Below are 17,362 nucleotides of genomic sequence, written 5' to 3' on the forward strand. Positions count from 1 at the left end.
TTTTGTTTTACTTAAATTTTTTAAATGTTTATTTTTGAGAGAGCGAGTGCAGCACAAGCGAGCACAAGCAGGGGAGGGGCAGAGAGAGAAGGAGACACAGAATCTGAAGCAGGCTCCGGGCTCTGAGCTGTCAGGATAGAGCCCAGTGTGGGGCTTGAACCCACGAAGTGTGAGATCGTGACCTAAGACGAAGTCGGACGCTTCACCGACTGAGCCACCCAAGCACCCCCCAAAACATGATTTACCCCTACCTCACACCATAATACACAAAAGTTAGCTCTGAAGTGAACTTGAATGTAGAATCTAGAAGCTGAGACTCTGAGAGGAGGCATAGCGTAAATCTCCATGACCATGAGTTAGGCAGGGAGCGCTTTCTTAGATACGGTATCCGGAGCACGGGCAGCACAAGGAACATAGACTGAATCCAGTTGGGAAACTTGTGCCATGATGCCATTCAGAAAGCGAAGCAGGAAAAAACATTTTCAAAACATGTATGTGGTGGGGCGCCCGGGTGGCTCAGTTGGTTAAGCATCCGACTTCAGCTCAGGTCACGATCTCGCGGTCTGTGAGTTTGAGCCCCGCGTCGGGCTCTGGGCTGACGGCTCGGAGCCTGGAGCCTGCTTCCGATTCTGTGTCTCCCTCTCTCTCTGCCCCTCCCCCGTTCATGCTCTGTCTCTCTCTGTCTCAAAAATAAATAAACATTAAAAAAAAATAAAAAATAAAAAAACCAAAAAACATGTATGTGGTAAGGGACTTAGCCCAGAGTGCCTGAAGAACTCATAAGACAAGAAGTAAAATGAAATTGGGGCCCCTGGGTGGCTCAGTTGTTTGAGCGTCCGACTCTTGGTTTCAGCTCAGGTTGTAGTCTCATGGTTTCAGGAGTTTGACCCCCGTGTTGGGCCCCACGCTGACAGAGTGGAGCCTGCTTGGGATTCTCTCTCTGCCCCTCCCCTGCTCGCACTCTCCTCTCAAAATAAGTAAATAAACTTTAAAAGAGAAAAAGAAAATACATTAAAAATGTAGAAGCAGGCAAAGGGTCTGAATAGACATTTCTCCAAAGAAGACAAAGCAAATGGCCAATAAACACATGAAAAGGTGCTAAGTGTCATTAGGGAAATGCAAATGAAAACCACACTGAATACCACTTCACATCTTCTAGGATGGCTGTGATCAAAAGGAGAGACAATGAGGCACCTGGGTGGCTCAGGTCATGATCTCACGGTTCAGTTTGGTCACTTTGGTCCGGTTTGTGAGTTCGAGTGAGCCCATTGCCCTTCAGGCTCCTTTCTGTCAGCGTAGAGCCCGCTTTGGATCCCTTCCCCCCTCCACCCCCCTCGCTCATGCGCACACATGCTGGGGCGCTCTCTCAAGGGTAAGCATTAAAAAGAAATAGGACAGACGATATCAGGCGTTAGCAGGGGCGTGGAGGAATGGAAACCCTGTGCTGCGCAGGTGGGAATGTCAAATGGTACGGTCACTTTGAAAAAAGGCTGGCAGTTCCTCAGAACGTTAAGCGTCGTCCCTTGTAAGTGAGCAGTTCTTCTCGCAGATGTATCTGAGCGCTGTGGAGACGTGTCCACAGAAGCGCTGTACAGGAGTGCTCCTAGCAGCTTTATTTACGATAGCCAGACAGTGGAGACAACTCAGGTGCCCGGCGTGCACATGGCTAAACAGGATTCGTCTTAAAGAGGAGTGGAGTTCTGGTCCACACTAGCATCGATGGAGTAGGACGCGTCGTGCTGAGTGGACGCCGGCTGGGGTCAGGGTGGGGTCGGCGTGGGGGGCGTCTTTCCATTTAGGTCTTGTAATTTCTTTCCAAAGTCTGTCTTAGTTTTTGGTGTCAAGCTTTCTTCCTTTTTTTAGTAAATTTATTCCCAAGTATTTTATTTTGGAGTCTATCGTAAGTGGAATTGTTTTCCGAATTTTACTTTCACATTGTTCGTTGCAAGCGTGTAGAAATACATTTGCTTTTGTGCTCTCACCTTGTGTCCTGCAGCCTGGCTGGATCTGTTAGTTGTAACTGTTTTGTAGTGAATTCTCAGAACTTTCTACATAGATCAGGCCGTCTGTGATTCGAGATACGTTTTACTTTTTCCTTTCCACTCCGGATGCCTTTTATCTCTTGTTGCCTGGCGGGCCTGGCAGAACTTCCAGGACGATGTCGAATGGAATTGACCATCCTTGTCTTGTTCCTGATCTTCCGGGAGAAGCTTCAGTCTTTGACCATCCAGGCTGATGATAGACGCCTTGACCAGGTTCAGGAGGTTCCTTTCTCTTCTTACTTTGTGATGTATTTTTGTCATGAAGGAATGTTGGATTTTTATTAGATGTTTTTTCTGAATCTACTGAGATATCATGTGGATTTTGTTCTTTATTCTAATGATATGTACTATATTGGGTTTTTTTGGGTTTTTTTTTAGTGTTTTTATTTATTTTTGAGAGAGAGACAGAGACAGAGTGTGAGTGGGAGAAGACAGAGAGAGAGGGAGACACAGAATCTGAAACAGGCTCCAGGCTCTGAGCTGTCAGCACAGAGCCCGATGCAGGGCTCGAAATTGTGAACTGCGAGATCATGACCTGAGCCGAGGTCAGACGCTCAACTGACTGAGCCCCCCAGGCGCCCCTGAGTGAATTTTGTATGTTGATCCACCCTTGCATTCCTGGGATAAATGGCACTCGGTCGTGGTGCGTACTCCTGTTGATGTGTTGCTGTATTCAGTTTGCTCATCTTTTGTCCAAGAGGGAAGCCTCTTTTGGGGAGTGTGTCTGCTTGCTTCACTTGGGGGCTTATGAGTAAGACACTGCAGTTCTGCACTCTCAGCTTTGCAGAGAGGGTGGGTGTCCTCTGACCTCAGGAGCACTCCCTGGGGCTTGTCCTTCCTCACAGGCACGTCCGAGTCCGAGGTGGTGGCCAGAGTGTTTCACGGCCTGGGATGCTGGTCACTTTGCTTGAATCACTTTCAGGGTGGAGACAGCAGCACAGCTCAAGACCCTCTTCTTTACCCTGACCCTGTGGCCCACTTTTAGTGGGTTAGTGGTGTGGAATAGGCAGCATTCTGACTAACGGTGGGTTTCTGGGCCTGGTTTTCCAATAGGTGGAGCAGTTTGGCCTTCGGTTAATCTCTGAGCCTCTGGGGGAGGTAACCAGATTCTCTCTGCGCTTCTCATGCTCTCTTGGGGGCTCTTCCCCTCGTGTCACACACGGAAGTCGGCTCTCGTGAAGCTGGGGAGGAGAAAGTGGCTGATTTTCACCAACCTTTCAGTGAAATTGAATGTTTCCTTTAATTACGAAGGTGGGCAACAGATTGTCACAGAGTCTTGCTCTGTTGTGTGTGTTCCTCGCTGCTTCCGAGTTCCTGCGTTGTTAGACCTGATGGGCCTCATGACCTACCGCGCTGATACAGAGAGCCTGGCATCATTGTGGCACGCTTTCACTACCCCAGTATTTTGACACTTTGGTCATTTATAGTCCTATTTTATTGTATGCCTTTCAAACGTTTTTCTGAGGGCAGTCCTGTTCTTTTCCGTATGCCAGAGGCCTCCTTCATCTCAGGACTAGAGGAGAGCTCCTTTCCAAGGGGGTGATTTCACACCTCCCCAGGGACTTGGAGTCCCGCCTTCAAGAAGATGGGCACAGGCTCCTGGTAATAGGGAGCAGCAGGTGTCACGGGAGACCAGCAGACCCAGGCCCAGAGACTGTAAAACAGCAACACAGTCCTAATTACATCACGAGTCACTGTTTGAAGCCTAGCCATGGGCGGGGGTGGGGATGGTGTAGACCCTTTTAGACTTTATTTTGGGCATCATGTAGCTATTTAGAGGCACAAACGTCTCTAAACGTTCGGGGCTGGAACTCACAAACTGTTAAGGTCATGACCTGAGCCAAAATCAAGAGCGGGATGGACGCTTAAACGATTGAGCCACGCAGGTGCCCCACTATGTACTGTTTTGATAGCTGGATTTAATTTAGTTAATTATGCATAACAGACATCTTTCCACACAAAAATACATTTCCAGAACTTTTCAATAGCAGCATTAACAAAAGACAAATGACAGAAGCTGCACACGACTCCTATGCAGGATGGGAGCACACGAGAGGCAGTGAAGTACCAGGCAGGGTTCCCAGGGCCATTGCGTTGCGTGTGGTCCTGCTGTCACTGCCGGATCCGTCCTGAGGCTCAGGTGCCAGGAGTGGAACTGCTGGGTCAGAGCGCAAGCCTGTGCTCTCTGGATTTTGATGCTTATTGGAAAATTGCTCCCCTGAAAATTACACCATTCCGTATCGCCACCGGTAGCACGGTGAGTGTGTGTCTCCTCAAATCCTTGCCAACACTGTATTTCCTTTTGTGCCTCTGCTGATCTGATAGGCTTTTGTGTGTTCGTTTGCGTTTCTTTGATTCATTGCACCATTGAATGGATTCATTTGGTTTTGGTTCTCAGTTTCTTTTTTTTCCTCATGTGAATCACCTCACTGTTCTTGGCAGTATCTCTTGGGGTCCTGGCAGGATGCAAATGTGGCTGCAGCGTCTCTACAGGAAAACAACTTAATGAGGGGACCAGTTACAGAGAGCAGGGCCGAGGAAGCAACAGGGCTGGGTCTCCTCGATGGCACCGTGAGCCCCTCTGCCCCCCGGGTGGAGGTGGGGCAGGTGAGGGGGTCCAGGGCCCAGGGGAACCACTTTGGTGGGATAAGGGTGAGGCAGGAGGACCAGCTTCAGGTAGGCTCTCACACTCTCCTCTCCTCCCTCTGGGGCTCCTGCTGGCTCTAGGGCTTCAGTACTCGGGAGGACGGGGCCCATATATGAGGATAAATGGGGAAGAGCCAGCACATTGGCTTTGTCTGTCTTCCTCCTGGGCGTCTGCCCTTGGAGGCCTTTGGACCAACAGTCAGGAAGTCCCCCATGGCAAGCGCCTCCAGCTCTGAGGCAGCCCCAGGGATGGTGAGCAGGATATGATGGCCACCATGACCAATGAGCCTCTCAGTCCAGATGACCATATGCTGCATTGGTGTGGCCAGGGGCCCTGGTTTCTTTTTGCATTTTAATTCGGGTATTGTGTTGCTTATAGCCATATACCGTCAAGAATTTTGTAGACACGCCAAACATAGGTCTGTTGTGTTTTGTCCCAGGTAGTTGTAACCCCCAATCACTTCTGTGTCAGGACCAGGCTGATGTGCCCAGTACAGAGCCTCGTGGTCAGTGCAGAAGAAGAAGGTTGCTTCCCCTGGACCGAACATAGAGCAGAGTAGGCGATTTTGAGAAAGAAAGACGAAGGCACTTTCAGCTGATCTTCCTTCCCCACCTCCCCCTGCTCCAGAATGTTCCAGAACCTAGCTGGCTGCTCCTGCTCTATCTTGGTCTGTGTTTTTGGAGGATAGGAGGGTGCGGTCCCAGTGAGGCTGTACAGAGGGCACTCAAGATCTGGGCTCTTTGGGGGCTGGAGGATTCCTGCTTTTTGGTGCTCTGTGGGTGCTTAGCTGCACCCCTGGCATCTGGCCATTAGGTGACAGTAGCCCCCGACTTCCCTCTCCCCTGTGGTGTCTGCCAGAAATGTCTCCAGACATTGCCAGACATCCCTTGGGGGCCCACATGTCCCCATGTGACAACCCGAGTAGAGCACTTGGGGCCCTCATCAGTAAGCCCACCCAGCAGGACCCTGCACGGGGTGGTCACCGCTCTGTGTGTCACCTGGTTTCAGAAGGGGCCTGGCAGACTAGAGACCATTTGGTGGTAGGTGTGTTGGTGTGAGGTTTTACCTCTCAGGTTGGTTCAGGGAGATGTGTCCTTAGGGACAAATACTTTCTGGTGTGGATCACTGAAGATACTGAGAAAAAGAACTGCTTGATCTGCAGAGGGGTCAGGCTAGGTCACACAGCTTATTTGTCCAGAACAAAATGATGTTCGACTGTGGTGTTCTGTCTCTTGTCTGCTCTGGGGTGCCGGGCTAGGAGACGGGGCCGTGCTGGAACGTGCTGCAGGGAAAGGTGGTCTCCTCCCTGGGCCTGTCCGAGCAGCACCACGGCCTTGCCAGCAGCCGTCCAGTGCTGGGTACAGAGTGCCGTTGATGTGGGGCCAGCGTGGGAGGTGGTGGCAAAGCAGGCGACGGCAGGTGAGGTGGGGCATCTCCAGGGAACCGTTGGAAGGGTTGCAGCATTGCATGCGCTCCTGAGGGAAGCGTTTTGCTCTCAGACGGTGGGCACCTCTCGTGCAGGAATCCCGGTCCTGTGTCCGTTGGTCACGGGGAAAGGCCGAGTGGCCGCACGGTCTCCGATGTCAGAGGACACCCCGTGGGGGTGCCTCCGGAGCAATGTGGTGGCGCGGGCAGACTTGCGCCCTCGGCGCTGCTTGGTCGGGGCTGCTCAGCTGCTGATGAGCCCCCGAGGTCCTTGGGAGCCACTGGGGTGACACAGGTATTGGGACCTCCTGTTTGGTGGTGAGCGGGTCTAGAGGCTCCTGCTGCCACTGAGCCTCTGAGTCTGTGGGCGAACCTGGTGATCCTTGTGTTGCACAGTCCTAGAGGCGGTACTGGCAGCAGTGGGGTATCGAGAAGCTTCCCTGGCCGGGACTCCCAGGTCTTATTCCACCTGCAGCCCCTAGCTTCCCTGAGCTGTTGGTTAAGGAGGCCTGTGGCCTTCAGGGGACCAGTCCTTTCCCACGTGTACGTGTGTCCCATCTGTGCCTGCCGTGTGCCTGGGTCTGTTTGAGGCACCATTCGTGGACCAAACGGACAAGCCCTCTCTCTTCGAGACACTGCCAGCTGACACCGCCGGGTCAGTGAGAGGTGCCCAGAGAACGTGCGCCACGGTGGTCTGGAGGGGCTGCCCTGGTGGCCAGGGCTGCTGTCACAGAGCAAGTGACCTTTGAGCCGGCCTTGGACGGAGAGTCCAGCAAGGGGGTTCGAGGGGAGGGCCCTGGACAAGTAGGCTCTTGGGACCGTTTAGTCTGATTCCACGTGACCAGGGGGCCAGTACTGGGACAGATCCCCACTTAGGCCCACGTGAACCACGACATCCTGATGGATGAACGTCCAGGGTGCAGCGTCGATGACAAATGCTTTGTGTCTCAGCGTGACCTTTCTCCCTTTTCCCTCCTCTCATCAGCCAGGGCCAACTCGTTTGTAGGAACAGCCCAGTATGTGTCTCCAGAGCTGCTCACAGAGAAATCGGCCTGTAAAAGGTAACCCGCTTTCATCTGATCCAGAATATTCTCTTTTCTCTACAGTGGCTATTAACGTATGTTTTTTCATATAAAGTTAATTAGTTAAGAGAGTGCCTTTTATGGCCTTTGATAACCAACCTCTGTGCTGCTTTATTGTTACACGATACACTTCCCGGGACCATTGTTGCTTTACGCTCTGATATTTGATCTTGTTCCTTCAGAAGCAACTATTCAGTGGGGGAGAGTGGGGCCGGGAGGTCCACATTCCTAGCTGTGTCCCTGAGCCTTCGGGTCCTTAGTGCCGCCACTGGCCTTACCCTGCGGACCGTGGGAAGAGGCCCAGAAGGCATCGCGTGGGGGAGGCGGTTTCCTGGCCGGGGCACAGCCAGCGTGAGCCATCCCTCCCCAGTGCTCAGAACTGGGTCGGGCCCGGCAGGGGCTTGAGTTTTGAGTATCAGAAGTGCACGAGTGAGGCTCTGCTCACAAGGAGCAGAGGTGCAGTGGGAGAGAGGGGGTGGGGTGCCGTTGGTCAGGAGCAGGGAGAAGCTGGGGGGCTATCTTGGGTGGGCCTGAGGCGGCAGTGGCGTCTGGGGTCTCAGTTTGGAGAGCACTTCCAGACGATAGGTTGTGTGGCTGCAGCTTCTCCCTGGATCCTCACTGCGGCCACGCCGTCAGGGTCCCGTAACGGCCACGAGGGGCCCCTTTGCTAGAAAGATGGCACTGTCAGAGGCGGCAGAGGGGTGAGTGGTTCTGGGGGCGGCCCTGTGTTTCTGAGCGTGACCGCTTGTTAAGAACTCTCGAGGGGCGGAGCCCCAGGGCTCACATGCTGCCGGTGGGCATCTTAGCAGTCTCCCGGTTCTTTGTTTTTGTTTTAATTCAGTCAGCACATTCTGAGCTTTTACCCCATGTAGGGCAGAGCCTCTTAGCTGAGGCGGTTCTGCCCCCTGGAGCGTGTTTGACCGTGTCTGGACGGTTCCGTGTCACAGCTTGGCAGGAGCGGGGAAGCAGTGCTAGTGGCGTCCGGTGGGTGGACGCTCCCCAGCATCGTGCGGTGCGGTGCGGTGATGGCCCCACAGCAAGAATGAGTCGGCCCCTGGTGTCCCCCGCGCAGAGGCTGAGGAACCCTCTGGGTGGTGGATGCTGGTGGCCAGGTTCTCAAAGCCGAGGTCGCTGCTGCCTGAGGACTAGCTTGTCCTCGATTTGGGGCACTTAGGATGAAGCAGCCCTTCAGTGCCAATGGGGGAAGGTCTCTGGGTTCTACCGGGAGAGATCAGGAAGACACCGTGGCCGCCTTCTGTGTGGAAACTGGAAGGACGGTGTCTGCCCACATTCGCTTGCCTGCCATTTAAACTGTCTTCGGTGGGTGTCCCGGCCGCGGGGAGAGTGCTGTGAGGGAGACGTTGTTGAGCATCTTTTTATGCTTTTAAACGTCTAAGTTGTGTGGTATTTATGCATAAATAGTTAATAGTTTTCTGATTCTAAAAGTGGCACCTTTGTATTGTAAAGAACTCTTAGAAAACGTGGAGAATAAAAGACCGGGAACACTCATAGTCTGCATCCTGCTTATGGACACCAGATAGTGATCTGGCGCGTCCTTCCAGTTAGTTATTTCTGCCTGTCTTCTGTGTGTTCGTGTGACTTCTCTTCAACTGGAGTCCTGCTAAATGACCAGTTTTGAGCCCTGCTCCTTGAGATCATGGAGCAGGCACCTCCCCACATCCCTGAAATCGTCCGTGGACGTCTAACAGCCGTGTGCTTCCGGCATGTGCGTCTGACGGAGCTCATTGAGCTCTTCCTCTATTATTGGACTCAGAGGTGCTTTTCATTTATTTGCACGATCTGGCGTGTCTGCCAGGTGCGGCACATCCTGTGTCCCGGGAGGAAGGGTGCTCCTGCCCCTTGTCTGCCGGGGGGCACCAGGGCTGCCCCACGTTCCTCTTTGTGGATTTCAGGAAGTGGAATGACTTGGTCTAACTTCGTATTTTAAGATCCTTGGTGCATATTGCTTTCCAGAAATGTTACCCTGCCTTCCCCCTTGAGTTTTTATTCTATTCAAAAACCACTTTAAATGGTAAGATAGCTGCTGGTGTTGAACACTCAGATGAATCACAGAGGCGAGGGGAGCCCAGGGGCCGGCCCTGTTGGGTGTCCCGCTTCCTGGAGATGACAGCTGGCCCGCAGCCCTGCACCTCGTCTCTGGCCGCTGCCCCCCCACTGGGCCGATGCTTTTCTGTTGCGTTTGTTTTGTGTGGATCCCCATTTGACCTAAACGGTAGAGAAAACCAAGTGTAAAATCTAGTTACTGGGTAGAATATAGATTCATTTTATAAACGTCCTTCACTCCATCCATATGTTGTGCCTCAGATTTCTGATTTGTTGTACTTTTTAACCCCTGTCAAGTGCCCTCCCCCCACACTCTACAGCCCCATCTTCTGAATGCCAGGCTACGGCGTCCCCCAGAAGCTGGCTGTATCCAGCAACCCATGAGCCCTCGTAGGTCTAGGACTGGACGACTGGACGGGGAGGCAGCTGGTGGTGTGGGGGCGGGGGGAGGGCGGTATATTGCATCTGGATGCTTCTGAAGTGTTGAGCTGGGAATAGAATGCAGAACTTTCAGGGGAAATATGCAAAGTAGATCTCAGACACTGAGCAGAGAGCGTGAACGGGGTGGGAAATGGGCGGCAACATCACAGGCAAGGAGCGCACCTTCTTCGGGATCTGTCCCTGCCACCTGGCTCTGGAAACGACTTAGGGAATTTTAGAACTGTTTCTTTTTAATTTTTTTGTTTATTAAAAAAAAGTCTTTATGTTAACTTATTTTGAGAGATAGGTAGAGCATGAGCTGGGGAAGGGCAGAGAGAGAGGGAGACACAGAATCCGAAGCAGGCTCCAGGCTCCGAGCTGTCGGCATAGAACCTGACGCGGGGCTCGAACTCATGAAATGTGAGATCGTGACCCGAGCTGAAGTCTGATGCTTAACCGACTGAGCTACCCAGGCGCCCCAGAACGGTTTCTTTTTCAGTGTGTAATCAGAGTGTTTTTAAAGGAGGGGCAGGGCTCTTCACAGCAAGGTCAGGAAGGGAAACAGTTAAACGTTGCTTTGTGCACATCCTGTAGTTTGTCTGATTTGGCTCCTTGGCACACGTGAGCTTGCGTCTGTGTCCCACAGGTAAACTCTAAGTGAGTTATGGGAGAATCCGAGTTTATTCCCAGTTGTACCAACCTGTGGTGACCGGGGCGCGAGCCACCTTCCCTCCCCCTGCATTAGTAGAAGGTGCTTTTCCGTCGGTGTTCGTGTTTCCTGTGGTCAGGAATGACCTCTCCTCCCTCCTCGGGACCACGTTGGCCCTGTGAGGAAGTAGGTAGCCCCCACCAGACGTGGTGGGTCTGTGGGGACGGCTGCGTGGCCTGGCCCAGTAGTGCCTGCTGTGTGTGGGGTCCTCTGAGCCCGGGTCCCCAGGGAGGCCCCTCCCAAGAAGGGTTCCGAGCAGGTTCCCACCCTCACGCTGACCTGGTCGTAACAGAGAGAAGTAGATCAGAGACCGAAGTGGGGTGGTATGAGCCCACAGGGCCGAAGTGAACTGTGCTTCTCACTGAAATTTTACAGATGTCCTTCTTCTGTGTTTTTCCCCCCTCCCTTAAAGTTCGGACCTTTGGGCTCTCGGATGTATAATATATCAGCTTGTGGCAGGACTGCCGCCTTTTCGAGCGGGGTAAGACCACTCACCGCCCCCCGAAACCATTGTAGCAGCTGACGGCGAGGTGGGAGGGGGCAGCCCCCAGGGCTGGGCCAGGGTAGAGGGGACTTCCGCGTGGTCCTTCGATGACCACAGTGTCTCTGTAGGGAGGGAGGGTGACTGCTGTCCCGGGAAAGGGGAGGTTTGTGTACTCTGTGCAAAGTGATGGTTTTTCTTGTTTTACAGAAATGAATATCTTATATTTCAGAAGATCATTAAGCTGGAGTATGACTTTCCTGAAAAATTCTTCCCTAAGGCAAGAGACCTTGTGGAAAAACTTTTGGTAAATGTTTTGAATTTTCTTCTGGTAAGATGATCTGATGACCACATACTGAGTCCTTCTGCACTTGTGGTCACAGGAGCTTTACTGCAGGCCCCTGTGTTTAACAAAAGGAGGTCTTGGGATTGATAATGATTATAGATAGATTTGTATCTTCTGTCTCATCTCTATAAGCCCTTTTTAATTTGCAAATGGCTGATTCTTTAATAACACAGGAGATGATTGTATCATTTTGCTCGTGCTCGTCAACGTGCGTGGCACTTAAATTACTCGTTGCTGGAGCAGCTGGGTGTATTCCAGCGGCACGTGGCTGCAAACGTTAGTGACATCTGTGGATGTCAACTTTAACATCTGCCACCTGAAGCTTTTAAAGATCACCTCAGGTACTATAGCAGAGGTAGGCAGATGTACCCGGGAAAAGGATGTGTGATTGTTCTAGAGCCTGCAGGGTCCCTGCCCTGGTGTGCACGGGCACTAGACCTTCCCTTCCCTTTCCTTGGCCTTGGGGAGCAGGGTCAGCGCATCTCGGCCTGCCCCTCCTGTGCCTGTGCCATCCGCGGCGGCGTGTTGTTGCTCTGTGGGTCCAGGGGCGTGAGGCTGGGTCTGGGAGGTGGCGGCTGTGGAGCCCTTGGAGATGAAGCGTGGGCGGGAGAACACAGCATTCTGTTCCTGGTCTCTGATAGCTCACCGTCAAGACGGATTCTGGGTGTCTTTGTTACGAGAGCCAATGTGTTCATTTGGCTCTTGTTGTGGGATTTTTAATTGTGTATTTTAAAGAACACTTGTTGGGGCGCCTGGGTGGCTCAGTCGGTTGAGCGCCCGACTTCGGCTCGGGTCACGATCTCGCGGTCCGTGAGTTCGAGCCCCGCGTCGGGCTCTGTGCTGACAGCTCAGAGCCTGGAGCCTGTTTCAGATTCTGCGTCTCCCTCTCTCTGACCCTCCCCCGTTCATGCTTTGTCTCTCTCTGTCTCAAAAATAAATAAACGTTAAAAAAAAAAAAAAGAACACTTGTTTTTTTTTTTTTATTTTTTATTTTTTTAATGTTTATTTTTGGGGGATAGAGACAGAGCGAGGGAGGGGCAGAGAGAGAGAGGGAGACGCAGAATCCGAAGCAGGCTCCAGGCTCTGAGCTGTCAGCACAGAGCTGGACACGGGGCTTGAACCCACAAACTGTGAGATCATGACCTGAGCCGAAGTCGATGCTTAACCCACTGAGCCACCCAGGCGCCCCAGGAACACTTGTTGTTATTCGTTAAGTTCTGATTTATTTTCACCTGTGCGGGGGGGAAGGCTAGAGGCTGGAGAGAGGAGAAGCCGCCCGGGGGGTGAATCCGCCGTCCCCCCGGCGCTCTGTGGGGTGGGGGCGGGGCGGGCCGTGGGGCCATTCTGTGGCCAGAGATGGGAATTGGGAAGAGCGTGCAGAAAGAATTTGTCGGTCAGGATTAGTCTTTGTTCCGGACACTGACTCGTTTTGACTTCTGTTTCAGGTTTTAGATGCCACGAAGCGATTAGGCTGCGAGGAAATGGGAGGGTACGGCCCTCTGCAGGCTCACCCCTTCTTCGAGTCCATCTCGTGGGAGAACCTGCAGCATCAGACGCCTCCGAAGCTCACCGCTTACCTGCCGGCCATGTCGGAAGATGACGAGGACTGCTACGGGAACGTAAGCCGGTGGCACGCACGCAGTGTCCGGGTGTGGGGGGTGTGTGCGTGTCCGTGTGTGTCCGTGTCTTTGTGTGCGTCTGTGTGGTGTGTGTCTGTGTGTGGGGGGGGGGGTGTGCTTCTGTGTCTGGTGTCGGGGGAGTATGTGTGTGTCCGGAACAGCCCAGCCGAGGGGAATCGCACGTGCTGTGCTGTGTGCAGCTGTGCTGTGTGCACGGGGAGTCTGTGCCGTGGGCCCTGGGAGCCCAGCCTGTGGGGTGCACGGCTGGAGGGGAAGCCAGCATTGACCTGTTGGTGGTTGAACACTTTGTGGCCAGGGTCGGAGTTTCTCCCCAGGGCCGGGGCCGAGGAGGCTCCCGCCTGCACATCTGCCGGAGGGTGAGGGCAGTCTCCTTTTCTTATTTCCTGTTGTTAATTTTTGCCCGGACGATTCACACTGGAGCCCGGTGTCGGGGCAGGGAGACGGTAGCTGTGGGAGCAGTACCCTGCACACCGTCCCCCTTGGCTTGGGGGTTCTGAGTCTCCCGGTAGGCTTCTGTCTTCAGCTTTTGGCCGGTGTCTTTAGGATCGGGTGTCTACAGACGTTCTGGAATACTTAACTTTCCGAGAGAAGCCCAGGATGCTCCTGCTTTGAACTTTTTGGAGACATGGCATTCGGGATGGACATTGGTCACTGTTGGCTTTTAGTGCCTGGGAGAAGCAGGGGTCTTAGGTATACTTTGTTCTTTGAGCTTCTCTTCTGGAGGGTGCGAAACACGGAACTGGGCAGAGGAGTGCAGTGAGCCACAGGGCACCTGTCTCGCACCTTGGGTGACCAGCTCACCGGCAGTCCTGTGCTCCCTCCTCACCCTTTACTGTGATCCTCGTATTTAAATAGGATTTCGCACGTTTCTGTTCTCACCGATCATCCATTCTCATTGTGTAACCTCTGTCGTTGTGGCTTATCCTAACCAGTGACCACATACCGAGTTCTCCTTTATTTGATTGGCGGATTCGAGATTTTATGTAAAAGTCACCCAGAGCTTAGTCAAAAGTATTACTTGTATCGTCTCTCAGAGACTGAGTTTCTTCTGTCTCTTACTTACTGTTGTAAATAAAACATCACCCTTTTGTTATCCTCGAGTATCCTCTGTGCCCAGACTTGAGGGGAGCCAGATGTGGGAAGCCCTCTAAGGTGGCCTCAGCTGCCCGCAGCCTCCATGTGTGCAGACTGCCGGGGACTCGGCCCCAGGACTCTGCCCCTGGCCTGACGTCTTGCCCGAACCATGGCCGGTCGGGGTGGGTTGGGGTCTCCAGTGCCTTTGGCAGGGGTGTCCCGGGGAAGCGGTGTGCCCTCCCCGCCAGCTCTGAAGCGGCTGTACGTGCTGTGACTGGCTCAGATCTCGGTGCCCGGGGCGCTCCGCTTTCTGGAGCTGTGTGCGCGCGCACACCCTGGAGTGTCCCGTGCACGCCCTCTGCTGTTTCATCGCATTCACTGTGTTGAGAGCCCTGGCTTCTCGGTACTCGAGTGGTACCATCTTAAAACCAGCTCCGTTTGTTAATGGCTTACTTTTTGTTAAGTGGCTCATCCTCTGCTTTAAAAGCTGCCTTGGAAGGGGTTCGGGCAGCGCTCGCTATGCTAGACTTGCCATTTGGACACTTAAGTGAGCCTGGAAAAAGACTTAAGCCTGGAAAGATACCAGATACAGGAGGGGGCCTTCCCTTTCTGCGGGTGTTGACAGCCTCTCGGGGGCAAGTTTTCCCTCGAGGGGCTCCGAGAGAGTCTGGGGGCCTTTTCAGCAGTGAGGGGGCTTCCATCTGGGGGTGAGGAGCAGGGAATGGTCTCTGCTCAGGGAGGGAAGAAGCAGGCACTCGGTTCTCTTGCGTGTCCCTAACCCCCTGGGGTGCTAACGGTAGTGCTGGCGGTTAGGCTCCGGAGTGAGCGTGCTGGGTGTGGTGCCCCTGGAGAAGTGCTCTGGGCCGGACCAGCCGGGGCAGTTTCCTTACCGTGCACAGCCCAGTGTCACCCCTTGTCACACATTCTTTCTGGGCCTGTGTTTTGTGCTGTGGGTTGTCCTAGGCATGCTGAGGAGAGAAGAGCAGAGAGCTGAGATACAGCATCTGGAGCTTTCCACGGGGAGCAGTGCAGTGCAGCCCCCCAGACAGGAATCACCCAGACAGCGGCGGTGGTGATGGGAAGCCTACAGCTCCGTGACAAGACTAGAGGGGCTGCTGCGTTCGAAGGACTTAGAGGACCGGTTCTGATGTGGTGCTAGCTAGCAGGGTGTGGCTTTGGGGCAGGTCTGAGCCTCAGTTTTCCTGTTTCGGAAGTTGAGATGATGGAGGCAGCCGTCTCACTGGCCTTGCAGCCCCCTGAGACACCTGGGGTGGCTCACGGAAGCCTGTATAAACTTTGGAATGTTACGCAGAGGCGGTCTTGGCCTGGGGAGTTCCTCACAGAGCAGAAGCAGGGAATGTGCCAGAAGAAGACCTTAAGTGAAGGGCTATGGGAGTGTCCTGGTGTCACTCCCAGCCAGGAGCCGGTACGGTGGGACCGAGACTGCTGTTTGTGCCACGTGAGCCCTAGGGAGAAGGCTGCTTGGGCAGCAAGGCTGCAGGGTCTGCACGAGGGCCCTGGCTTTGAGACCCAGCTCTGTGGGGGGCAGCCGGGTCCTTTCTGGAGGCACCGGGAAGATACGCTGACTCTTAGCCATTGGCAGTGGCTTTTTTCCCCCCTCGTACTTGGCTGCGGTGGGGTTCGGGCGTGGGGCCTACAGCTGTGGGGAGAAGGCTGCCCAGGGTGACCTCTCTTCCCAGGTCTTCGCTAGGGGCTCTCTGGCCCTGTCACTCGCCCCAGGGGCGTGTGGGCGCACAGGCTGTGCCTGGTCGGCACATTTGTGAGTACATCCATTTTTGTGGCCCCACCAGTTTGTGGCTTTGTCCAGAGTGGCAGACAACTTTGTATCAAGCTTAATGAATGAATATTTGCTGCAGTTAAAAGGAATTTTTTTAAAAAAATGAGCACAGTCGAGTTGAATTGAATCGAGTCAAATTGAATACAGTGACAACCACAGACTCAGCAACGTAGAACCACGGGGCCAAAGGAGGAGGGCTCCCGAGCTCACAAGAGGGTGCCCCCAGGTGGCCACCCGTCCCTCCTCCTAGCCCCTCTGGTCAGGGCGGCACGGGCCTTGCAGAGGTCAGCAGGCCCCAGGCCTTGGGTCTCCCCTCCCTGGGTTCGGAGGCCGGGGGTGAGGTTCGCCCGTCAGGAGCAAGACCAGACCTGGCAGCCTCCGGCCCCGCCCGCTTCCGTGGCCGCCGGCCAGCGCAGGAGGACTCGGAGCTGCCGCGGGGGCCTCCGGACCTCCAGGGTGTGGGCTGCGGGCCCAAGGGGAGTGGTGCACGGCTGTCACTCTCCCCTCCTCTCTCTGCAGTACGACAACCTCCTGAGCCAGTTTGGCTGCATGCAAGTGTCCACGTCCTCGTCGTCACACTGCCTGCCCGCCTCGGACGCAGGCCTGCCGCCAGCGGCGGGCAGCAACATCGAGCAGTACATCCATGACCTGGACACTAACTCTTTTGAGCTGGACCTCCAGTTTTCCCAAGACGAGAAGAGGCTCCTGCTGGAGAAGCAGGCCAGCGGCAATCCTTGGTAAGAGCTCGCAGGCGTAAGCCGCGCTCCACTGACCGGCGCGGGGCGCCCGGCCTTCGTCGCCGCTGCCTGCCGAAGCCCCCACTGCCTCACACCTCCCTCGCTGCCTTGCGTGCTCTGCAAACGAGGGCCCTCAAAGGGTCCAGCTTGAAACGGGTGTTTGGAGGCGTCGGGCCCGGGGATGAGTGGGTTTCAGCCTGTCGGGGCCGTAGCCCTTGGGGTTGAGCGGGCCGGGCCTGCCGTTGCCCGTGATCCGATGCTGTGGATTCGTGGCAGACTGGATGGCCACCGCCCCTGGTGAGGCGTGTGGGACATTCCAGAGTTTTAGCTATTGCAGATCGTCATTTGCCTGTAGCTTTTCCCACGTGCCTGGGTATTTCTTAAAAGTGGAGCCCTGGGGTGGCAGACGGGGTGGCGGTGTGCACATGCGTTGTGTCCACAGTGCCCAGAACCCCCTGTTTCCCAGCTCTCTTGCCTCGCCTTACGCGTTTGATGCTCTAAAAGTGGGCTCATGGGAACTTGCACTTGTATGGTTACTGAGGCAATCATCTTCTGTGTTCGTTGGCCATTTGTATTTATTTTTTGAGGTATTGTATGTCCTTTGGCTGTTTTTCTTCTTGTACGTTTTCCATCTTTTTGAAATTGACTTCTGAGAACCATAGACGTGAAGAATATGTTTGTTGCCTGTTTTGCACACATTTTTCAGTTATCTTTGCATTATCTTTTCCAGTTACGTTGTGTGTATTTTTGAATAGAAGTTACAAATTCTTACCAAGTTACATGTGTCTGTTTGCATTTTGTTTTCCACCTTAGTCATGTTGAGAAGAGTGTCTGTACCCTGACATTTTCTTGATGTGTTTTTATGGTTTCACCTTTCACTTGGGCAGAGGGGAGTCC

At 53.9% G+C, this 17,362-nt stretch overlaps 1 protein-coding gene across 6 annotated transcripts in view; it reads left to right on the forward strand.

Annotated features, from left to right (window-relative positions):
* Positions 1–17,362, forward strand: part of PDPK1 (3-phosphoinositide dependent protein kinase 1) — a 77,509-nt gene that overhangs the window by 50,548 nt on the left and 9,599 nt on the right. For all 6 annotated transcript variants that reach the window (XM_053893824.1, XM_053893825.1, XM_053893822.1 and 3 more), the window contains 5 exons: positions 7,100–7,175; positions 10,802–10,870; positions 11,081–11,177; positions 12,662–12,835; positions 16,248–16,465. In XM_053893824.1, coding sequence (XP_053749799.1) covers positions 7,100–7,175; positions 10,802–10,870; positions 11,081–11,177; positions 12,662–12,835; positions 16,248–16,465 — 634 coding nt within the window. The remainder of the gene's footprint in view (positions 1–7,099; positions 7,176–10,801; positions 10,871–11,080; positions 11,178–12,661; positions 12,836–16,247; positions 16,466–17,362) is intronic.

The sequence above is a fragment of the Panthera pardus genome, unplaced genomic scaffold (genome assembly GCF_024362965.1).
Source record: "Panthera pardus isolate Hobbes unplaced genomic scaffold, ASM2436296v1 HiC_scaffold_4, whole genome shotgun sequence".
Classification (NCBI taxonomy): Eukaryota; Metazoa; Chordata; class Mammalia; order Carnivora; family Felidae; genus Panthera; species Panthera pardus.